Consider the following 23,392-nt stretch of genomic DNA (forward strand, 5'->3'; position numbering starts at 1 on the left):
GAAAGTTATACATAATCCTTCATAGTTTGGATTAAAGTGTCAAAGTGAAGGAAATAGTCATTCGTAACGAAACTTCTAAAAATGTCGAAATTATCCTTATCAATACATGACACACTAAACCCGTATGATTTTTATATTTTACCGTATAATCCCCTTATGATTTAATATTTTACCATATAACCCCCTTATAATTTTCAAAATATACACATAACCCCCTTTGGTTAATAAATAACTTTCAACTTTACATAAAGGGCATTTTTTACGTTTTAGATGATTCCGTTACGAATGATCATTTCCGTCACTTTGATACTTTAATCCAAATCATGAGGGGGTTATGTATAGCTTTTGAAACCATAAGGGAATTACGTAAAAAAATACTAAATCTCTGGGGATAAAGTGGAATTTGCCCAATTATATTCATTAGGTTGAACAGATTTCCAACTAGGTTATCCATTTTTCAAGATTCATTGTAATTCGCCAATTTGTGATTATTTTCAACGAATAATAGATGACCATCGCCAGTTCTCGGTATGGCATCGTTCTTGCTTAAACTTTGAAAAGCAAAGGAATTTTAGCACCAAAAACCAAGCAAAATAAAAAAGAGTAAAACTTAAGCTAGACAACTGGTAGATATAGCATTTGTAAGTTTTGTTGTTGTTTAAGTAAGGAAAAACAAAGGAATTTTAGTACCAAAAAACAATCAAAATAAAAAGAGAAAAAAGTAAAACTTAAGCTTAACAACTTGTGTGCATATGTGTGTGTGTATATATATATATACACACACATGTATATATAAACAGAGGTTCAATGATAGTAAAAGAAAAATCTTTTTGAACGATTATAAATCATATTGACATTTTTATTAGTTTACAAAGATGTACAAATCATGTACTATTTTAACACGATCAATTGATATGTTTAGAACGTTAATTGCTCATAAGCAATTATTATAAATGGTTAATAAGCGGAATGAGGAGATTCAAATACAATTAAAAAATAATGTACGAGTTTGGCAATCTCACATTTGAGCAGAATTAATACGAATGGTGCCCATATTGAAAAAAAAATCTCGGTTTAATTTTTAGACCCTTTTCTCGTAAATGAGGATATTTACGTTTCCAAAATAAAACACACAAAAAAATAAAGGAAAAAAGGAATCCCTCAAAGTGGATAGGCACGACGACAAGTGGTGGCCTACTCAAACAACAGTGATGGATTACTGGCCGGCTGGTCCTTTCAAAACAGCACTGCAATCTAATCATTCATTTTTTTTTTTTTATTTTGCTATTCTTGCAATATTTACCTTGCTTAGTGCTTCGGGTTCGAGATCCATGGTGGTAGTATTTGGTCCGATATTCCGTAACAAGAAAGCGTTTTTAGCGTTCAAATTCTTCAACTGCTTCTTTCTTTGTGCTTAAAAAGTTCTCCCTCGCTTTCCTCCCTCCTTTCTGACTGTTTCCTAATTCCAAGAGTTTGGATTGGATCTCTTTCTCTCTCTCTCTCTCTCTCTCTCTCGTTCTTGAGAGGCCTCACTTCTCCACTCAGGTACTCATTTTTTTTCTTTATCTTTTTAATTTTGATCTGCGGATATTAGTCAATTGACGTGATCAATTTGCAATTTGGCTTTTCTCGATGCATTTTGCATCTGGGTTGTTGCTATTTTCTGTTTTTTCTCCATTAAAGTATGCTCTTTGGCTCTTGCCCAACCCGGGATGCCACTGTGTATACAAAGCGGGCTACTGCCAGTAGTCGGATAAGCTGAATTTTTGCATGGTTAGATTGTTGGCGCCTAAAAGGAAGATGGGTAATTTTAAAGAATAACCCGTTTGTTTTAAGCCTGACTTGTCTACTTGGGCACTGAATTTGATTCCTTAGTTTCGAGCTTGGATGCTTAATTGTTGTGATCAATCTGGCATTTCTTGATCCATTTTCATTTGAGTTCGAGGTATATTTTCATTCTTTCTGGGAAATAATTTGAATGATGTTGGCCTGCCCGGGGAAAGGGGATGCGTATATAGCTTTGAACTTTAAAACATGCTAAAGAATATGCTGACCTTTTGCATGGTATTGTTTAGTTGTTGACGCCTCAAGTATCCTGTTTACTTTAGATGCTAAATGCTTTATATCCATTTGGGATTTTCTCTTGATTTATTTTCAGCTGGGTTTCCACTTTTATTAGGAGTAAATATTTGCCAATGCTGTAGCAGGTAGGCTAAACTTTTGCAATGTATGGTTTGCAGCTTCTTAAGAAAAGTTTCTAATTTAAAGGATCATTATCAGTTATTTAGATACCGAGCAACTGACAGTTTGAATTCTGTATTTATTTTATAGTGATTGAATTCTCAATAATGATGGAGAAGGCAGACCCTGCACAGAAGCTCTACACGAGGTTGCGGCTCTGGGAGTTTCCGGACGAATATGTTATTGAGCCCACTGATGGTTCTTCTGGTTCCTCCTTGTCCATCAGTCGTGTGGATGGATCTATAAAGCTCATTGGTTGGTTAATTCATGCTGCTGTAGTCTGCAAGGATATTCTCTTTCTGTTAAGTTTTAAGTTTTTATATTGTCTAGCAGCTGGAGTTCGGCATCTTAAAAAGTGTCGATTTGTTTCTTCCAGATGACATACCACAGTGCACTTCACTTCGTGTTCCTAAAATACAGACCATTTTTGGTGTAGTCGGGCTGTTAAAGCTTCTCGCAGGCAGGTTTTTCTTATCCAAAACCTAATATTTTGAAGAAATTTCGGATGTGTTTTTATCTTTATGTGATTGTTTATCTAGTATAGCTGCATGGCCATTTATAGTTTTGATAACGAGGCAAATCAGCATTTTTTTAAAACATATGGAACATTGTCTTTAGTTCTTTTGTTTGTTTATGCCTCCCTAGCATAGAAGAGACTATTGGGGACGACCATTTAAACATTGTGTGGGTAGTAGATTAGTTTTGTATGGTTAAATTCTTGTGGAAGTTTGTATAGTCAAGATGTTGGATTTAATTGAGCTCACATGTCATCCTGGAGTCAGTGTGTCAGAACTGTTGTTCATATTGTGATATGGAATGTTTGAAGGCTGCTATTGTTTTTAATTTAGTAGTTGATGATCCTGGAGTAGTACAATCATTACTATAGTGCTTGTTATTAATTTTTTTTGTTGATAACTTTGTGTGCTTTTAGGGTCGTATTTATTGGTTATAACTGAACGTGAATGTGTTGGATCTTACCTGGGGCATCCAATCTTCAAGGTCTCATCAATGAAGGTTTTTCCTTGTGACCATTCTCTCAAAAACTCTCCAGCTGAGCAGGTCTATTCTCAATCTTCTTTTGCCTTATATACTTTGATTTCAGTTAGCGTCCGTTGTTCTTGAGCAAATAGTAATATGTGAAGTATTTGGCAGAAGAAGATGGAAACTGAGTTTTCTGGACTTCTTAGTGTTGCAGAAAAGACTCCTGGTTTGTATTTCTCTTACGATGTCAACATCACGCTCAGGTAATTCTTGTTTTGATTTCTTTGTTTCATTTTGAACCTAGAACTGCAATTGAATGAGATTGTCTAGTGGTTTGTTAATGAAAAAAAAAAATTCAGACATACCATTGTTTTCAAATTTTGAGCAATAAACAGAAATAATCATTTTTCTGCCACATGAAGTCAGAAATCATGTTATGCTTCAGAACTCTTTTGGTTTTTCGTTGATACAGGGAACCTTGCTATACTGTGTGGTGGTCTTCATCAGTCTAGATATGGTTCTTTTTCTAATGTTGTATGCATGTCTCTGGGTAGAAAGTTGAAGCCTAATGATGAGAAAAATCTTCTTCTTTGAAGATTTAAGATGCCAAATTTTTAATGTTCTCATTAAGCTATGCACATGTGTCTTGCTCTAGTGCATTAAATCATTGTTTTTCTAATTTAAAGGTAGAAATGTCTATGAGGAAAGTGTATTGGAGAAAAGCTTTGTTTGAGATCTTTCTTTTGCTGTACTCTTTCTTTCAGTCCTCACATGAGATTTGAAGGCAAGGAGTTGAGTGTCCCATCTAATGGATCTAGTGTGTTTATTCTACAAGTGCCTTTCTAGTCTCTAGGATTTGTACAAGAAATTTCTGTTTATTTTGCAATCTAAAATCATTTTGAATCATGAAGACACTGTTTAATTTGTATTGCAGCGCACAAAGATTACATGATTTAGGTGATGAATCAAAGCTACTCCCTTTATGGAGACAAGTAAGCTAACTTGATTTTAATGTTGCTTCAAAACATTTGCTTAGAAAACAAAGGTTGATGTTATCACTACCAAACCTGAGTTTTGTTTTAGTTGGTTGGGCTGAGTACAAGCATTTATGTCTCTGACATCACCTTACGCATTCATCACAAACATTTTATTCTTCAGGCAGATCCTCGATTTCTTTGGAACAATTATATGTTGGAAGTGCTTATAGATCACAAGGTTAGAAATTTCCTAGACTAGTGATGTCAATTCTTAACTCATTCTCTTAAAGTTTCTTAGACATTTCTGTCTTATGTAACATGTGCAGCTTGATCCTTACTTGCTTCCTCTGGTTCAAGGGAGTATCCTCCTTTGTTAATTTGTAAAATTTGGATTTCTGAGCTTTAAATTTAGTTGATATACTTGAGCTGGTTCGCTCTGAAAAGAGGTTTTATGTATCAATCCATGTTGCCAAAACCTTAACTTCCTTTTTTGTTTATTTGTAAAATGTGGATTTCTGAGCTTTAAATTTAGTTGATATGCTTGAGCTGGTTCGCTATGAAAGAGGTTTTGTATATCAGTCCATGTTGCAAAAACCTTAACTTACCATCAGGTTTCAATCACTTTCAAGCTGCTATTGGAAAGGACATCATTGATGTTACACTGATTGCTCGGAGATGCACCAGGAGAACTGGTATTGAAAATTCTGGCCGTTAACTTTTATTACTCTTTTGTCCTTTTTCTAATTTAGTCTTTGCATAGAAACAAATGTCCGAAGATATTAAAAATTTGAGGAACCAAAAAATGAGAAAAGAGGAGCTAAGTTATGGAAGATACGGTGGGAAGTTTTCATGTACCACTTCCAGTTTGAGTTTCAGATCTGATCATGATGTATATACTTGGAATTGGCTAGAACCCAAATTCTTTGTCTTTCTACCCAGCCTGCTCTTCAATTGGATGTGATTGTTCAATCTTGGAGTATGTGCTCTCAGTTGCATCTGATGCTTGATAAGTGGTATTGTAAAAAATGCTTGGCAGAAAAGTTGCTTGAAAATTGAAAGGTTGTTCTTGTAATTAAAGCTCTGAGAATTTAAAAAATATATATATGGAATAAATCGTAAAAAAAAATATATGAAAAGGCATTTGTGTCATTTCAAGCTACATTTTGCTGAAAAGAAATTGGATGAGGTTAGTTCAGTCAATTAAGAAGTTGTCTCTAATTGTTTCTTACGATTACTTCTTTCCAGTTACACTACCCAACGAAAATGATCTCTTATATAGCTTCATTTTGTATCTTACCTGCATTGTCTTCGGTACTGCTTAATTTTGTTGCTCCCACATTATTGACCCTGTGGCTGGATACCATTCAACTTTGTGTTGCTTTGACACTATTGTTGCAACCGAGCATGGATAATGTCAACATATTGAACCACCCATGTACTCAAAAAAGAAAAGAAAGGAAAAGTTTCTTTGTGGTGTGATACTCTTCATTATTCAATTTTCTTGGCTGCCCTCTCAACTAATGCTGATAATGTTTGAAGGTACAAGAATGTGGAGAAGAGGAGCTGATTCTGATGGTTTTGTGGCAAACTTTGTGGAAAGTGAACAGATTGTACAGTTGAATGGCCATACAGCATCTTTTGTTCAGGTTCAAGTCTTCATTTTCTCTCTTCTAATCATTTCTAGTTTTTTTTCACATGCCATTTTTGTTAGTTGAACTGCTTTTGGTTTTATGAACATAGATGACTAAACTTATTAGTGGAAGAGCCAGGAAAATATCAGTGGAAGCACAAGTATATATGCATCATTTTTTAGTTCTATGGTATGGAACAATAGTGATATTCACACAGAAAGTGATAACAATTAGCAAAATAAATAATCAGTAAATTTTATGCTTGGATGCTGCTCTATTTTCTTGTGTGATATCTAGCCTTGACGCTGCTGTATCTTCTTGTCTGATATCTAGCCTTGACGCTGCTGTATTTTCTTGTCTGATCTCTATAACCTTGATGGATAAACAGCTAATAAGTCTGATAAGTCTAATATTGCTCCAGCTAGAAACTAATGCTTCCTGTTGTAAGGAAGATGAGGTCCTTTTCAGGATCTGACAAAATCTTGAGTTGCAGACATGCCAGTTCTGCATAAGTCTTTTACTTAACTTTTCAATTAAATTCTTCCATTGATGTTTTTCTTATCAGCTGCTACTGTCACTGGAAACTTTTCCATGTCGCAATCATCTTTGTCATGAGTTTAGCTAATTTAATTGAAGAAATCTGTTCAGAAACCAAATATTTTAAAAAGACTTGTCCTTGAACATGATGGAATGCAAGCTTTTGTAGTATATAGTAGTGATGTCAAATTCTTGATTGAAGATACATTTTAGTAGCATCAGTTTTATCTTAAATATAATTATTCTGATAATGTTTCTGTTTCAGGTCCGAGGTTCAATTCCATTAATGTGGGACCAGATTGTTGATTTGACATATAAGCCTAAGTTTGAGATTGTGAGGCTTGAGGAAGCTGTAAGTGGCAAAGCTCTGTAATTCTAGATTTGCTTCCAAAACCTGTGCCCTTCATTCTTTTAATGAATCATGTAAAATGCTGCAGCCTCGAGTAGCTGAGCGCCACATTTTGGATCTGAGAAAGAAATATGGAAACGTTCTAGCAGTAGATCTTGTTAATAAGGTACACTTTTGCTTTTATCATCCCAATTCAGATTTATTTCTATGGAATTAGTTGGGACATTTCTGCTGGAAGTTACCTTGAAATGCTTTATAGGGATGCCAGCACCTGTAATTACTTGTACAATTTTGAGATATCATATGCCAAATTATAGCTTTCAATAAGCTGAATGAACGAGAATCAACTGGACATGTTGATAAATGTAGTAATGCTTTTGATTGGTGTCAGAGTACGTGTTTACTCGTTCATAACATCGATATAATTTTGATCTGATGATGGCATGAGTTAATTCAAATCAGGTGGTTGAACATAGATTTTGGTTGTAAGTTTTCTGGAAAGAAGAGATAGATTTACTGGTTCAATTTAGGAAAAATACATTATGACTCTGATGATTGTTTGCAATAAAGCAAAAGAATTGATGCAAAGTTTGTGTGACTTGTCTAAGTAATTTGATAGCTGGGTTGTTCATAATATAGATGAAGTTTTAAGCTGGTGGAGCATTCTGAACCATACTTCTGCCTCCTTTGTCTTCCCCCTTTTTTTTTTGGGAATGATAAGCTTCTTGACGTATGTGCATGCATGGGAATATACATGCAATAATGTCTGAATTCTTTGTTCTTAGCGTTTCTAATATCTTTACCAGCATGGAGGTGAGGGTCGCTTGTGTGAAAAGTTTGCCAATGCAATGCAGCATGTTGTTAGTGATGATGTGAGGTATAATCATTTCCACGTAAGGCTATTTGTCAATTGAATGTTAAGTGAACTATAATTTTTGTTTTAATATCTTCTGAGTGTTGCAGATACCTGCACTTCGATTTTCACCAAATATGCGGGCATGTTCACTTCGAGCGCCTCTCTATCTTATATGATCAAATTGAAAATTTCCTCATAAAGAATCGGTATGGATTAAAAGTTCATCTGCTGGATTCAATATTTAGTCTTGTTAGACTGATTGATCATCATTGATATCACATACTAATATTGCTTCTTAACATAATTTTGTTCATAGAGTTTATTGTTTCTTCTTGTTGGCCTTTCCTATTGAATGGCAAAATATTAGGACTATAATATAGCATTTGTGAGTTAAAATGTGGAAGGAAATATCTATTGAAAATTATGTAAAATCTGGAGTGGCCCAATTTGCTTTAATTGGTGGGGTTGACAATTTCAGGCATTGAGGATCATTTTGGGGGTGTCACTTAATATTGATACTTTTCAATCCATTGTCCATCATCCAGTGTTTGTAGTGCCTTACGCTTTTTCAATCAGATTCATACTTATGCTTTTGAGATTGTAGGTACTTTTTGTTAAATGAAAAAGGTGAGAAAGTTGAGGTGCAACTTGGAGTTGTGAGGACCAATTGCATTGATTGCTTAGACCGCACAAATGTTACCCAGGTACATTTCTCCTCCTATAATGGTGATGTTCGTTAATGTTAATGTTTAAAGGTAATTTGCTGCCCCTCCTGTTCCTGTACTTTATTTATGGTTGTTCAACTCTCCGAAAAAGTAATGAGCCAATCACCCTCATTTTGAATACTTGTGTCCTTTGTTTGTGTAGGAGCAGGTTGGATGAATTTTGATACCTCTTCTTAATTTATATCTAACGCAACATGTTAGAATGGGTTGTTTTGTGTCATATTTGCTATATAGTTGATGTGGAAAAACCAATTTAAGTGGTATGATCACCCTCTACCTCCTTGAGGTTGATGTGAGCATATGCATGTTAATGTTGAGGTTAATGTTGCATAGATGATTTCGTAGAGACATCTTACTTGAGTTTCAGTTTTGGTGAATTTTATAAAAGCAACTCCCTCTCTTAAAAATTGAATGCGTGTTCTTTACTTTTTCCAGTTAAGCTGTTGTCTCCTAGAGGTGCATCTGTTTGATCTTTTTAAGCAGAAATACTTAAAAAGCATTAAATAATTGGGAGATATGTTTGTGTGGAATGACTTGAGAAAATTCTACTATGCGGGAATTTGGCTTTCAGAAAAGTGTAATTTAAGGATTCTGATACTTTAAGGAACTGACCACTATCTGATCAAGTAAAATCGGGTAGTAGATTTCAGACTAAGTAATAAACTCTGAGTACTTCTGTGGAATAATTTGAACGAGGACAATTCTGCCCATGCTTTGATTAAAGCCAGGGTTTAAGATTAAGTTAATTTTCTTTGCCACTTTTTTCTAGTTATACTAATTTCTTCTCATGATGGTTTTGGTTACAGAGCATGCTTGGTCGAAAAATGTTGGAATTTCAACTTAGAAGACTTGGTATTTTTGATGCTGAAGAAACTATCAGCACACATCCAAACTTTGATGAAAGTTTCAAAATTTGTGCGTATCTCATTGTAGTCTGTTACAATGAACCTCTGCTGACTTGGTTCTACTGAGTCTTTTGTTATGCTTGATGTGTACTTGTTAACTTTGGTTTTTATGATTCTCTTTACGACTCTGGCTTGTTTTAAACCTTATTTTTTCTGTCCTTTCCTTATTTATGCCTTTGTTGTCCTTATTTCTTCCAGTGTGGGCTAACCATGGTGATGACATAAGCATCCAGTATTCTGGTACTCCAGCTCTAAAAGGAGATTTTGTCAGGTACCCTTTTATGATCTTCCTTGATTGCATTTTCTGCATCCCATAGAAGATATTAGTCAAGGGCAATGTCCCAAGATACATATGTTTGAGCTTCTAGTCAAGTGTTTTAAGTTGATATCCTTTTGGGAGCATAGAGACTCTTGTATATAGAAATGGTTCAATTATGTCGGTGAACCCTTTTGTGTACGCCAAGGTAGCCAGCAAAGAAACAAATCATCAGTAAACACTATCATGGCACCGGAATTTTGTACTAAGAATTCTGTTTTTTTTTTTTTTTTTTTTTTGTTTTGGATGCATCAGTTGTACTTCCTTTTTCTTTCACTTGTTATCTGGAGAATAGAGGACCAAAAAGCTGGAGAATAATAAAGGAAAAATGAATTACATATCCAAATACTTGTGTTACGATAAGACTATTGAGTATGTATTTCATTAGAAGAGAAGAAGGGACTGGAGAAAACAAACAAAAGACAGCAGTCTAGCTTACCTTGTTCTGGTGAGATTTGATACACAAGGCACTTTTCTGTGGGCTTCGCGGAAAGGAGTCTAGTTGCTGCCTCCATGGTGTTATTTCAACAGAGTTTTCCTTGTGGAAATAAATGTTTTGTGGGAAAAACCAAAATGAATTTCTTTTCTACCTCATTAGCGTGATGAACTTGCAATGTTCAAATATTCATCAAATTTGTCTTCTGGTCACTTTGTAGATACGGTCAGCGCACAATCCAAGGAATCCTGAAAGATGGCTGGAATGCTCTTATGCGCTATTACTTGAACAACTTTTGTGACGGTACAAAACAGGTTTGTACACTTCAGCACATATGCCTAAGACGACATTATGATACATAAATCAGTTCCATTAAATTTTATGTTCTTTCTAACATGACACATTGAGATTTTTGCTTATTGTGTAAGAGGTGAAGAGTCAAGCCTCTTTTTGTATATGAATGTTTCGCTGGCATCATTGATGTTGAATATTGGAAATCTTGATTGTTAGTGAAGCTGCGGATCTGTTTTCTTTTCTGTCTTTGGATATAGCAGATATAGCTTTTTGAATGAATTGCAGTTTCTTTCTTTGTAAACTTAAGAGAAAAATTTGGGTTGGCGTGCAGTAAGATTCTCATTGTTCCACTGTTTTGGTAATAGTTTTTTCCTTACCGTCTTCTTCCTCTTTTGCGTGCTTTTGAAGGATGCAATTGATCTGCTACAAGGACATTTCATTGTTTCTGTCTCTCGAGATATGACTCCCACATCTCAAAAGGGAGGAATTGAGGCTATAGCGGTGAGCATGAATTCCTTGCATTTTCTGATTTGTTCTGGATGCTACATTTTAATACTAATTCAACACTCTAACACAATTCTATTTCTCTCCTCTGGTTTTACTAAAAGAACGCTAAGCAAATTTTTGTACCAAAAGATCATCATTAACCTTTCTTTCTTGTTTTGCAGTCCTTCCCATTAGCGTTATCTGTGATAATGACTGGATTCTTTTTTGCACTCATGTCACTAAGGCGAGGTGAGTTCACATATATATCAACAAATTTCTTTTCTTCTTATTCACAGCAATTATGTTGTGTTTTTTTTCCTCCCAATTGTTTTCATGAGTTTTTCCCTTTCCAGCTTTAGCCCTCACGCTCAAACGCATAATATGTCTTTGGATCTAGAATTTTTAGAGAAAAAGCATATGTAAATTAATATTAAAATTGACTGGACAATCACTTGTAATTATCCTTATGAATGAAAGAAATCAGTCTTTACACTTGAAATTCGTTTTGAAGCATTATTCAAACAAAGAGGACCTTGCCAGATAGACAGACGAGTCATGGCTATTCGACTGTAATTCTAAGAGGAACTGTTGACCTTTGAAAAGGAATTCTTTTGAAGGCATTCAAGACAAATCCTTTTCTGCAATGCAATATACAGTGCTTCCCTAGGGATATAGACCCATAAAGAGAATGTCTTATTTGCTCATTTTCATCTCGACTGCAATTCTAAGAGGAACTGTTGACCTTTGAAAAGGAATTCTTTTGAAGGCATTCAAGACAAATCCTTTTCTGCAATGCAATAGACAGTGCTTCCCTAGGGATATAGACCCATAAAGAGAATGTCTTATTTGCTCATTTTCATCTCGACGGAACGTTTAAGATTGGTAACCCCTGTTGATTGAGCAGCAGCATTTTACCATCAGTCAGTTGTAGACAATGCTCTGCATCGCATCTAGTAAGATGTTGTGAAACCTAGCAAGATGCTTTTGTCCCATTTTAGTCATAGACAATTCTGCGTCGTACTTATTTTTCAACTCTCAATAGCTTTTTCTCTATACTAAATCTTTGCACATAATTGCTTTTTTTGTTTTCCCCTCTCGGAACAGTTCGAAGTGATTTCTGGCAATTGTTATTCTCAATTTTGTGGGCGGGTGGAAGTTTGGCAATAGCAGCTTTTGTGAAGGCAAATGGTCGAGTTTTCTGTAACCGACCTCGTCTGCACCAACCTCGACGTTGATTCTGGATCGAGGGAGGACACCGAGCATTTGATGTTTATCAGTGAATTTACAGCATAAGATCATCTTCATATGTATGCTCAGACTAATTCTTTGCATTTATATGGTTTCGCACATTGCGTTTTTGGTTACACGAGTCTTTCTGTTGCTCAAACTGACGCACCATTGGCGCCTTCAACAGCCAAAATTCATTTGCTCAGAGCCATTTTTGGTTAGACAAATTGCTCTGTAAATCGAGTACTTTTTGTCCAGTTATATCAATTGGGTAAACTAAATCAAATTTTCAATTTGTTGAATCTTTGAAAGGATGGCATCCTCTCAACTCACAGGTGCCGCTAAGGTCGTCCTAGTTTTTTCTTTCAACAACCTTGCAAGATAATTGCTGACTCTGTTAACTTCTTCAGGTGGATTTCGAGAAAGATGAGCTGACAATTTTTGTTTTTTTTCTTCTTTTAAATACCAAGATGCGACCGTCGAGAAAGACAAGTTTAAGAAATCTCAGAAAGAAGGATGCAACCTTCAACCACCAACCCTACAGTTTTGAGGATGTATGCGTAAATAATCAGCAAAGCATCAAATTAGCATGGAAATGAAGTCATAAGAGTAGCAGAGGGATTGGGTTGTAGTAGTCATTCGTTATTATTGCTACAAGTATCTGGGGTGGACAATTGAAATGACAAGAATCAATAATTTCCAGATCGAATTCGGAGTAGCGTTCTTGTACCATCATTACCTGTGAATTTTTGTGAACTCCGGACGAAAAGCAGAAGATGCAGCTTAGGTTGCTTGAAGCTTTTCAAAATTGCTTCTTTCTCTTCTCAAAAAGTGGATGAGCTCTCTGGAAATTCAGTATAGCCCAGACAAGGTGCTCCAAACCAACCTCGGGCCAAAGAGCCTTTGGTGAATACAACAGGCCATTCCATGTCTGCCAGAGAAGGAAATTGCTAAGCCGAGTTTCCCCTGAAGATCTTACCAGAATATCCACATCAGGTGCCACTCCCATGTACATGTTCCTCTCAATATCTGATAGCTTTATATTTGGTTGAACCTCCTTCATTTCTTTGACAAAACCCTTCTGCTCTTCTTCACTCTTCTCCTCCAGCTTTCCATTGCTCAACTCCTGTTTTTCTTCACTTGCATTCTCCAGCTTTTCCCCGTTGGGGAAATCCCCCTGCTTTTCTTTGCCCAATTCCTCGTGCTTTTCTTCTTCGCTCGGTTCCTTGCTCTTTTCTTCACTTTTATCCTCCCGCTTTTCGCCATTTGCCTCCCCTTGCTCCCTTTCTTCAGGTTTCTCCTCCTCCTTTCCATTCATTATCTCGCTTATCTTCCCAAATGGAGCTCCACTTAGCTTTTCTCTCGCTATCTCGTTTATCTTCCCAAATGGAGTTCCACTTAGCTTTTCTTTCGCTATCTCGTTTATCTTCCCAAATGGAGCTCCACTTGGTTTTAGTGCTTGCAATTCATTGCCCAGCTGTTCAGAAGATTCTTGAGCAGCATGCACCATCTCATGCAATTCCTCGCTTATCTTCCCAAACGGAGCTCCACTTGGTTTTAGTGCTTGCAATTCATCGCTTATCTTCCCAAATGGAGCCTCACTTGGTTTTAGTGCTTGCAATTCATCGCACAGCTGTTCACAAGATTCTTGAGCAGCATGCACTATCTCATCAGTCGAAGTATAAGCAACGCAGATGAGGAGAATGCTCCTGCTGTTCTTCGCTGTGGCTTTCATTGCCTGTTCAGCTGCATGCCTGACATTATCATCCAGAAGTTTCAAGTCCCCTATAAAGTACACCCTCACCCCATATTCTTCCACTATAGTCTTTTCCTTGAGCATCCCTTCAATCTTCTCCAGCATCAAATCCATCAAACACTTGACCTCATGAGGCTTTCTTTTGAAATTATCAATGCTGAATGCATAAATGGAGATGTACTTGATCTGCAACTCATAGCAATACTTGATCAAGGACATGAGGGAGAGAAATCCAGCTCTATGTCCCATTCCTTCTCCCAACTTCCATTTCCTAGCATACCTTCTGTTTCCATCCAAAATGAAGGCAACATGGTTGGGGATTGGACCAGCAGACAGAACATCAAACAGAAATCTTCTCATGTGGCTAATTGAGCTGCCACATAACCTCCCAACAAGGCTGTGCTTTTGAGGCTCCATTTCCTGCCTAAAGCTAAGCCACAAGATTGCTGCAAGGTGAAGTGGAAGTTAAGCACATTTACACCGACAGGGCAGAAATGGAAAAAGGCAACGCCGACTTCATATTAAGATTAGATTTGTGTGTATCAAATTATTAGACTCTGTTTACCTTCCAAAGAGAGATAAAATCATTAAACTAGCACTAAAGCACGAATTTAGAATCGTAGGTAGAACTGCAGAAGTGAGAGCAGCCTAGACATTAACCTGTATGCAGAATCCCCGGTAAAAGAAGTCGTATACCAGTTCAGAGCTTGCACCAACATATAATCAAATACACTGGCAACTACAGTGACGGGACTTCCAACAACCAGATCTACGCTGATTTGTTACCATCTTTTGGTTTCAGAACTAAAAATAATTTTCATGTTGCCATCAATCACTGTTCTTGGTTAAGTGCCTTACTTTCAAAAGCCAACAGCTGTTCTTAATTTGTTCGGTTTGTATTCCACTTCATTGGCACCTATGGCATAAGAACGACAAAAAAATGGAATAAAACTAAACCAACTCTTAGTTAGTTCAAAAGCTCTTGTTTTCTTTCATTCACATCCAAGCTAGGACACGGAAAACACATGCAGATCAAAGTCAAGCCCAGGAAACAGAAGAACAACAAAGTCAACAAATGAAACTTCATCACATTCACTGAAAGAGCTCGAAAACAACGAAGAGTACATCCGAGTTCCCTTGATGGATGAAATGGAAGTATCAAAAACCCTTTATATTCGAACAAGAATATAACCAATTACTTCAAAATGGCATAAAGTATAGTAAAAGAAACCAGATGAAAACGTGAAAATAATTATAACTTCTCACCTAGAAGACAAGAAGCAGAGTGGAGTGAGCAGCAGAAACTATAAGCTATGGGAACTGGTAAGGAATATGGTACTACAATATATTGTTGTTAATGGCTTGTCTTAAAAAGTCTTGAAACGCACCAGCGTTTGGAAACTTAATGGCCTGGGCTTGGGTAGTACCGGGAATATCTACTTATAGGCCAAGCACAAGCAGTACGTACCACAATGGTTTGGAACCTTAACAAACGTACGTACCACAATGGTTTATATGTTGAACGAAAAATCAATCTGAATTTACATGGTTCAAAGACTCGGCCGAGTCATCATCAGGGCGCTCCGAGACTGTTTCTAGAGATTTTCTTTACTAAATTTTTTTTTTACTATTTTTGTTTAGCATTTTTTAAAATAATTATTTACAATTTTTAAAATAATAAATGCTGTAAAATATGCATGTCGTTGAAACATAACTGATATGTCGAGATTGATTTGAAATGAGACAGATCTGGGAGCTCAAGGTTATTGAGAATCACACAGATTTTGTGTGTTTCAGAATTTTCTTCATGCAATCCCATGTCTGTTGAATTCTTCCTTAATTTGTTTGCTGTATAAAGCGTTCGATAGCGTAGAAATAATGCAATGGTCCCGTGTTCTCATTTCTCACTTCATAAAAAAGGGAAGAACACCCCAAAAGTGACGCTTCCTTTCTATCTGGCATTTTGTGGATGTAGATTTTTGTGATCCATAATTCAAGCTTACCTCTGAGTTTGCGCAGTAGAATTTATGATGATAAAGCTAGCTTTTCTTTTCCCTTCCCTGCCAAAACCAAAAGGTAGAAATTATTAGTAGAATCTTGAAGTAGTAAAAAATAAAACAAATAAATAAAAGAGTGATTCGTCTTTTGACTCTCTGGAGATACTTTTTGGGGCAGAAACTTTTTGGTGTCTACATTTATTTTTTTTTAATCTGAGTGCTCAAATGATTGTCAGATTGGTGGGACTGGAAAGCATTCAAGTAAATCTACTGTAACCTGACACGTGATTTTTGTGCCCTATGAATTGTATGTACGTACCCTTTTGCTTGCGTTATTGCCATGTGTGACCGGAGCAGTTAGGTTAGGTGGTGTAGAATAATACTAGGCTAGGCCGGGTTTCGTTACTAGAAACTGCATAATGATGATCGGATGATTAATTTCTTTAGAAGTGGTCAGTCAATCTTGAGGATACTTTTCCACTAGAAAAAGAAAAATGGTTCGGAAATGTCCTTTAAGATGTTGGGATTTCTTTCTAATTGTTTTGGCCTCTCAATTTTCTCATGATTTTTATCTATCCCCTTTGGGGATGGGAGGTCGCTTGGAAAAAAAAAAATATATATATATAGGACCTTCCCCTTGTTTTTTTCCTTTTTTTTTCTGTGGCTTTAGATTTTTTTTGTTTATTCCAAGATAAAAACCTAGGATTTTCTAGATGCTGGTTTTTGTTTCTTCTTTCATGTTTTCATTATTTTCAGATGGTAGTATTATGTGTTGTTGCGAGATCATGACCTCTATAAATTTGGTGAATTTGCGCCGCCCATGCATGCTCTGATACGGACGAATGAAGAATCTTGTATGGTTTTAAAATTTCTTCGTGTACCAATAAAATATAACTTATCTATTCCCCAATTTGATCAACCCTGGCGGTCACTAATACCCCTCCAAGAAACATCACACCAAGTTTTTCTTTTAAACTAAAAATATTAAAATTGAAATTAATATATTTGTCCAAAAATTTTTTATTGTTTAGCACATAAATTGGATTTATCTACAAGAGTTGGATGCCAGACACCGCACCAGTCGATGTCAAGACCACGTTGGCAGGATTGCGGTCATACGGCATTGTCTCGTGGCATCAATTTCCAGTGGAAACCAACAAGCAGTAGGGCAGATAACCAACCTCCCCCACCACCTCTCCCTCCCCCTGCCGGAAGTTGCAACATCAGAAACAAAACAAAAAAATTATTTCTTTTTCCTCTCTCCTCCTCTCCTCCCCTTTCCCCTCCCCCACCGCCTCTCTCTCCCTTGTATAGGTTAAAGTAGGAATAGAATAGATGTTGCCATTTGATTTTTAAAAAAAAAAAAAAAAAACCAGTAGGGCATATACTTTAACACAAAACAACCAGTAAAGCATATATTTTACCTTCTTCACAGGGATTTTCTGAAAATTTCACCGGCGAGTGCACGTGCATCCATTTGATTCGACGGTAGTTCAGTTCTCTTCCTCGTAACATAAGACAGAAGTAGGTGCAGAATAAAAATTATTATATATGCAGACTTCAGCACATATGCCTAAGTTTGAGATTGTGAGGCTTGAGGAAGCTGTAAGTGGCAAAGCTCTGTAATTCTAGATTTGTTTCCAAAACCTGTGCCCTTCATTCTTTTAATGAATCATGTAAAATGCTGCAGCCTCGAGTAGTTGAGCGCCACATTTTGGATCTGAGAAAGAAATATGGAAACGTTCTAGCAGTAGATCTTGTTAATAAGGTACACTTTTGCTTTTATCATCCCAATTCAGATTTATTTCTATGGAATTAGTTGGGACATTTCTGCTGGAAGTTACCTTGAAATGTTTTATAGGGATGCCAGCACCTGTAATTACTTGTACAATTTTGAGATATCATATGTCAAATTATAGCTTTCGATAAGCTGAAAGAATGAGAATCAACTGGACATGTTGATAAATGTAGTAATGCTTTTGACTGGTGTCAGAGTACGTGTTTACTCGTTCATAACATCGATATAATTTTGATCTGATGATGGCATGAGTTAATTCAAATCAGGTGGTTGAACATAGATTTTGGTCGTAAGTTTTCTGGAAAGAAGAGATAGATTTACTGGTTCAATTTAGGAAAAATACATTATGACTCTGATGATTGTTTGCAATAAAGCAAAAGAATTGATGCAAAGTTTGTGTGACTTGTCTAAGTAATTTGATAGCATAATATAGATGAAGTTTTAAGCTGGTGGAGCATTCTGAACCATACTTCTGCCTCCTTTGTCTTCCCCCCTTTTTTTTTGGGAATGATAAGCTTCTTGACGTATGTGCATGCATGGGAATATACATGCAATAATGTCTGAATTCTTTGTTCTTAGCGTTTCTAATATCTTTACCAGCATGGAGGTGAGGGTCGCTTGTGTGAAAAGTTTGCCAATGCAATGCAGCATGTTGTCAGTGATGATGTGAGGTATAATCATTTCCACATAAGGCTATTTGTCAATTGAATGTTAAGTGAACTATAATTTTTGTTTTAATATCTTCTGAGTGTTGCAGATACCTGCACTTCGATTTTCACCAAATATGCGGGCATGTTCACTTCGAGCGCCTCTCTATCCTATATGATCAAATTGAAAATTTCCTCATAAAGAATCGGTATGGATTAAAAGTTCATCTGATGTGAGGTACTGATTTGATCATCATTCATATCACGTACTAATATTGCTTCTTAACATAATTTTGTTCATAGAGTTTATCGTTTCTTCTTGTTGGCCTTTCCTATTGAATGGCAAAATATTAGGACTATAATATAGCATTTGTGAGTTAAAATGTGGAAGGAAATATCTATTGAAAATTATGTAAAATCTGGAGTGGCCCAATTTGCTTTAATTGGTGGGGTTGACAATTTCAGACATTGAGGATCATTTTGGGGGTGTCACTTAATATTGCTACTTTTCAATCCATTGTCCATCATCCAGTGTTTGTAGTGCCTTATCCAAATTGCTCTGTAAATCGAGTACTTTTTGTCCGGTTATATCAATTGGGTAAACTAAATCAATTTTCAATTTGTTGAATCTTTGAAAGGATGGCATCCTCTCAAGTTACAGGTGCCGCTAAGGTCCTCCTACTTCTTCAGGTGGATTCCGAGAAAGATGAGCTGACAATTTTTACTTTTTTTTTTCTTTTAAATACCAAGATGCGACCGTCGAGAAAGACAAGAAAAAGAAATCTCAGAAAGAAGGATGCAACCTTCAACTACCAACCCTGCAGTTTTGAGGGATTAGGTTGTAGTAGTCATTCGTTATTATTGCTGCAAGTATCTGGGGTGGATAATTGAAATGACAAGAATCAATAATTTCCAGATCGAATTCGGAGTAGCATTCTTGTCCCATCATTACCTGTGAATTTGTATGAACTCCGGACGAAAAGCAGAAGATGCAGCTTAGGTTGCTTGAAGCTTTTCAAAATTGCTTCTTTCTCTTCTCAAAAAGTGGATGAGCTCTCTGGAAATTCAGTATAGCCCAGACAAGGTGCTCCAAACCAACCTCGGGCCAAAGAGCCTTTGGTGAATACAACAGGCCATTCCATGTCTGCCAGAGAAGGAAATTGCTAAGCCGAGTTTCCCCTGAAGATCTTACCAGAATATCCACATCAGGTGCCACTCCCATGTACATGTTCCTCTCAATATCTGATAGCTTTATATTTGGTTGAACCTCCTTCATTTCTTTGACAAAACCCTTCTGCTCTTCTTCACTCTTCTCCTCCAGCTTTCCATTGCTCAACTCCTGTTTTTCTTCACTTGCATTCTCCAGCTTTTCCCCGTTGGGGAAATCCCCCTGCTTTTCTTTGCCCAATTCCTCGTGCTTTTCTTCTTCGCTCGGTTCCTTGCTCTTTTCTTCACTTTTATCCTCCCGCTTTTCGCCATTTGCCTCCCCTTGCTCCCTTTCTTCAGGTTTCTCCTCCTCCTTTCCATTCATTATCTCGCTTATCTTCCCAAATGGAGCTCCACTTAGCTTTTCTCTCGCTATCTCGTTTATCTTCCCAAATGGAGTTCCACTTAGCTTTTCTTTCGCTATCTCGTTTATCTTCCCAAATGGAGCTCCACTTGGTTTTAGTGCTTGCAATTCATTGCCCAGCTGTTCAGAAGATTCTTGAGCAGCATGCACCATCTCATGCAATTCCTCGCTTATCTTCCCAAACGGAGCTCCACTTGGTTTTAGTGCTTGCAATTCATCGCACAGCTGTTCACAAGATTCTTCAGCAGCATGCACTATCTCATCAGTCGAAGTATAAGGAACGCAGATGAGGAGAATGCTCCTGCTGTTCTTCGCTGTGGCTTTCATTGCCTGTTCAGCTGCATGCCTGACATTATCATCCAGAAGTTTCAAGTCCCCTATAAAGTACACCCTCACCCCATATTCTTCCACTATAGTCTTTTCCTTGAGCATCCCTTCAATCTTCTCCAGCATTAAATCCATCACATACTTGACCTCATGAGGCTTTCTTTTGAAATTATCAATGCTGAATGCATAAATGGAGATGTACTTGATCTGCAACTCATAGCAGTACTTGATCAAGGACATGAGGGAGAGAAATCCAGCTCTATGTCCCATTCCTTCTCCCAACTTCCATTTCCTAGCATACCTTCTGTTTCCATCCAAAATGAAGGCAACATGGTTGGGGATTGGACCAGCAGACAGAACATCAAACAGAAATCTTCTCATGTGGCTAATTGAGCTGCCACATAACCTCCCAACAAGGCTGTGCTTTTGAGGCTCCATTTCCTGCCTAAAGCTAAGCCACAAGATAGCTGCAAGGTGAAGTGGAAGTTAAGCACATTTGCACCGACAGGGCAGAAATGGAAAAAGGCAACGCAGACATAAAAACATTGCTTTTCAAATTCATCACTGATTGATCACAGAACTTGCATGCAAATAAACTGAAAAGTCCAGATGAGAATACATCACAAGATAAGACTACTAACTCTAGAAATACACACACCTTGCAAGAACACTGTTGGACTCGTTGTAAAGCGGCAGAAACTAAAGGTCCGATTCTGAACTGGAATATTCTTGAGATACAAAAATAAATGAAAGCCTCAAAGGAAGTGAACAGAACACTCCCTTCCAGTTAAAAGAAAATTGTTATGCAAATTCTTGCATCTACAGCCCACTTCATATTAAGATTAGATTTGTGTGTATCAAATTATTAGACTCTGTTTACCTTCCAAAGAGAGATAAAATCATTAAACTAGCACTAAAGCACGAATTTAGAATCGTAGGTAGAACTGCAGAAGTGAGAGCAGCCTAGACATTAACCTGTATGCAGAATCCCCGGTAAAAGAAGTCGTATACCAGTTCAGAGCTTGCACCAACATATAATCAAATACACTGGCAACTACAGTGACGGGACTTCCAACAACCAGATCTACGCTGATTTGTTACCATCTTTTGGTTTCAGAACTAAAAATAATTTTCATGTTGCCATCAATCACTGTTCTTGGTTAAGTGCCTTACTTTCAAAAGCCAACAGCTGTTCTTAATTTGTTCGGTTTGTATTCCACTTCATTGGCACCTATGACATAAGAACGACAAAAAAATGGAATAAAACTAAACCAACTCTTAGTTAGTTCAAAAGCTCTTGTTTTCTTTCATTCACATCCAAGCCAGGACACGGAAAACACATGCAGATCAAAGTCAAGCCCAGGAAACAGAAGAACGACAAAGTCAACAATTGAAACTTCATCACATTCACCGAAAGAGCTCGAAAACAACGAAGAGTACATCCGAGTTCCCTTGATGAAATGGAAGTATCAAAAACCCTTTATACTCCAGCAAAAATATGACCAAGAATATTACCAATTACTTCAAAATGGCATAAAGTATAATAAAAGAAACCAGATGAAAACGTGAAAATAATTATAACTTCTCACCTAGAAGATAAGAAGCAGAGTGGAGTGAGCAGCAGAAACTATAAGCTATGGGAACTGGTAAGGAATATGGTTGTTAAGGAACTGGTAAGAAACTACAATATTGTTGTTAATGGCACTACAATATTGTTGTTAATGGCTTGTCTTAAAAAGTCTTGAAACGCACCAGCGTTTGGAAAACTATTAATGGCCTGGGCTTGAGTGGCACCGGGAGTATCTACTTAGAGCATCCACAATACTATTACACCCTGTGTGGAGTGTAATCCACATGCCACGTCAGCATTCCACTTTCTCCTCTTTTATTACACTTTCACTCACAATGGATTACACTCCATAAGGTGTAATAGCATGGGTCCACAATTAAATCAAATATTTATTTTAATAATGTATAACTCATATCCCATAAATAAATAAAGTAATTTTTAAAAATAATTTTGTTATTTTTAAAAAATAAAGTACTAACTTTCATTAAATTTTTTACATTTTGAATTTTTTATTTTCTAAAAATGATATTATTAATTTTTAAGTTTGAATAATATATCTTTTTCTATCTTTCAAAAATAATATATTGTTTTTTTTCAAAAATAATTATGCAAGAAATTAAACAAATATTTGATACCTCAAATGCGAAGATATCATAATAATCCATACTTAATTAATAATTCAGAATGTAATTAGTTGAACTCCATAACATAATATTACATAATTTAAATCAAATAAAATACAAATAATAACAAAATGAATACTAGTTTTCATTGTCATTGCCTTCGAATCGTTCCCAAATATGCTAAAATGTGTTGTGTGCTGGCAAATTAACTGTTGAAGCAAAAATTGAATGTAACCGTTGGTGGCTAAAATTACTTTACATTTAATCATGGATCCCACCTTCTAATGTAACCGTGTCATGATGGGTGTAATCTCCATGACATGGAGCGGTGTAATGGCCCTCCATTACACCCGCGCTGCTGTTGCTCTTATAGGCCAAGCACAGTCAGTTTGGAACCTTAACAAACGTACGTACCACAATGGTTTATATGTTGAACGAAAAATCAATCCGAATTTATGGTTCAAAGACTCGGCCGAGTCATCATCAGGGCGCTCCGAGACCGTTTCTAGAGATTTACTTTACTATTTTTGGGGCAGAAGCTTTTCGGTGTCTACATTTTTTTTTCTTTTTAATTTGAGTGCTCAAATGATTGTCAGATTGGTGGGACTGGAAAGCAGGCAAGTAAATCTACTGTAACCTGACACGTGATTTTCGTGCCCTATGAATTGTATGTATGTACCCTTTTGCTTGCGTTATTGCCGCCATGTGTGACCGGAGCACTTAGGTTAGGTTAGGTGGTGTAGAATAATACCAGGCTAGGCCGGGTTTCGTTTCTAGAAACTGCATAATGATGATCGGATGATTAATTTCTTTAGAAGTGGTCAGTCAATCTTGAGGATACTTTTCCACTAGAAAAAGAAAAATGGTTCGGAAATGTCCTTTAAGATGTTGGGATTTCTTTCTAATTGTTTTGGCCTCTCAATTTTCTTATGATTTTTATCTATCCCCTTTGGGAATGGGAGGTTGTTTGGAAAAAAAAAAAATATATATATATATATATATATATATATATAACCTTCCCCTTGTTTTTTTCCTTTTTTTTTCTGTGGCTTTAGATTTTTTTTGTTTATTCAAAGATAAAAACCTAGGATTTTCTGGATGCTGGTTTTTGTTTCTTTTTTCATGTTTTCATTATTTTCAGAT

The 23,392-nt window shown here is 36.5% G+C and overlaps 4 protein-coding genes across 8 annotated transcripts; 2 read left to right on the top strand and 2 right to left on the bottom strand.

Moving 5' to 3' along the window:
• Positions 1 to 1,271: 1,271 nt before the first annotated feature.
• LOC113777484 (phosphoinositide phosphatase SAC7-like) lies at positions 1,272 to 12,272 on the top strand. Its single transcript, XM_027322586.1, has 21 exons — positions 1,272 to 1,545; positions 2,332 to 2,496; positions 2,618 to 2,701; positions 3,173 to 3,300; positions 3,394 to 3,485; positions 4,157 to 4,214; positions 4,381 to 4,437; positions 4,526 to 4,559; positions 4,811 to 4,891; positions 5,739 to 5,845; positions 6,633 to 6,719; positions 6,805 to 6,882; positions 7,523 to 7,593; positions 7,680 to 7,778; positions 8,177 to 8,276; positions 9,104 to 9,212; positions 9,401 to 9,473; positions 10,175 to 10,268; positions 10,657 to 10,749; positions 10,917 to 10,983; positions 11,839 to 12,272. Exons 2-21 carry the CDS (start codon positions 2,349 to 2,351, stop codon positions 11,967 to 11,969), a joined length of 1,791 nt encoding a protein of 596 aa, XP_027178387.1. The 5' UTR covers positions 1,272 to 1,545; positions 2,332 to 2,348; the 3' UTR covers positions 11,970 to 12,272.
• Positions 12,273 to 12,393: 121 nt separating this feature from the next.
• On the bottom strand, positions 12,394 to 20,878 carry LOC113777485 (dehydrodolichyl diphosphate synthase 6-like). 3 transcript variants are annotated; one of them, XM_027322589.1, is made up of 3 exons: positions 14,984 to 15,140; positions 13,331 to 14,163; positions 12,394 to 13,282 (listed from the first exon to the last, which is right to left on the bottom strand). In XM_027322589.1, the coding sequence occupies exons 2-3, from the start codon at positions 14,132 to 14,134 to the stop codon at positions 12,764 to 12,766; spliced, it is 1,323 nt and encodes a 440-aa protein (XP_027178390.1). In that variant the 5' UTR covers positions 14,135 to 14,163; positions 14,984 to 15,140; the 3' UTR covers positions 12,394 to 12,763. The 3 variants fall into 3 exon arrangements, with proteins under 3 accessions (XP_027178390.1, XP_027178389.1, XP_027178388.1); XM_027322588.1 differs by lacking the exon at positions 14,984 to 15,140 and adding an exon at positions 20,715 to 20,878 and having other exon boundaries at positions 12,394 to 14,163; XM_027322587.1 differs by having other exon boundaries at positions 12,394 to 14,163; positions 14,984 to 15,139.
• LOC113777488 (phosphoinositide phosphatase SAC7-like) lies at positions 17,104 to 19,090 on the top strand. Its single transcript, XM_027322593.1, has 5 exons — positions 17,104 to 17,319; positions 17,405 to 17,482; positions 18,113 to 18,183; positions 18,270 to 18,368; positions 18,798 to 19,090. Exons 1-5 carry the CDS (start codon positions 17,266 to 17,268, stop codon positions 19,048 to 19,050), a joined length of 555 nt encoding a protein of 184 aa, XP_027178394.1. The 5' UTR covers positions 17,104 to 17,265; the 3' UTR covers positions 19,051 to 19,090.
• LOC113777486 (dehydrodolichyl diphosphate synthase 6-like) lies at positions 18,942 to 21,750 on the bottom strand. 3 transcript variants are annotated; one of them, XM_027322592.1, is made up of 3 exons: positions 21,646 to 21,750; positions 19,742 to 20,523; positions 18,942 to 19,693 (listed from the first exon to the last, which is right to left on the bottom strand). In XM_027322592.1, exons 2-3 carry the CDS (start codon positions 20,492 to 20,494, stop codon positions 19,175 to 19,177), a joined length of 1,272 nt encoding a protein of 423 aa, XP_027178393.1. In that variant the 5' UTR covers positions 20,495 to 20,523; positions 21,646 to 21,750; the 3' UTR covers positions 18,942 to 19,174. The 3 variants fall into 3 exon arrangements, with proteins under 3 accessions (XP_027178393.1, XP_027178391.1, XP_027178392.1); XM_027322590.1 differs by having other exon boundaries at positions 18,942 to 20,523; XM_027322591.1 differs by lacking the exon at positions 21,646 to 21,750 and adding an exon at positions 21,032 to 21,469 and having other exon boundaries at positions 18,942 to 20,523.
• Positions 21,751 to 23,392: the final 1,642 nt, after the last annotated feature.

Source organism: Coffea eugenioides, chromosome 7 (assembly GCF_003713205.1).
Source record: "Coffea eugenioides isolate CCC68of chromosome 7, Ceug_1.0, whole genome shotgun sequence".
In the NCBI taxonomy this organism is placed as follows: Eukaryota; Viridiplantae; Streptophyta; class Magnoliopsida; order Gentianales; family Rubiaceae; genus Coffea; species Coffea eugenioides.

Coding starts and splice junctions, on each gene's coding strand:
- LOC113777484 (XM_027322586.1), top strand. CDS start 2,349: ATGATGGAGAAGGCAGACCCTGCACAGAAGCTCTACACGAGGTTGCGG. Junction 4,438..4,525: donor AAGTGCTTATAGATCACAAG/GTTAGAAATTTC, acceptor TAACATGTGCAG/CTTGATCCTTACTTGCTTCC. Junction 6,883..7,522: donor CAGTAGATCTTGTTAATAAG/GTACACTTTTGC, acceptor TATCTTTACCAG/CATGGAGGTGAGGGTCGCTT.
- LOC113777488 (XM_027322593.1), top strand. CDS start 17,266: ATGCAGACTTCAGCACATATGCCTAAGTTTGAGATTGTGAGGCTTGAG. Junction 17,320..17,404: donor TTGTGAGGCTTGAGGAAGCT/GTAAGTGGCAAA, acceptor AAAATGCTGCAG/CCTCGAGTAGTTGAGCGCCA. Junction 17,483..18,112: donor CAGTAGATCTTGTTAATAAG/GTACACTTTTGC, acceptor TATCTTTACCAG/CATGGAGGTGAGGGTCGCTT.
- LOC113777486 (XM_027322590.1), bottom strand. CDS start 20,494: ATGGAGCCTCAAAAGCACAGCCTTGTTGGGAGGTTATGTGGCAGCTCA.
- LOC113777485 (XM_027322588.1), bottom strand. CDS start 14,134: ATGGAGCCTCAAAAGCACAGCCTTGTTGGGAGGTTATGTGGCAGCTCA.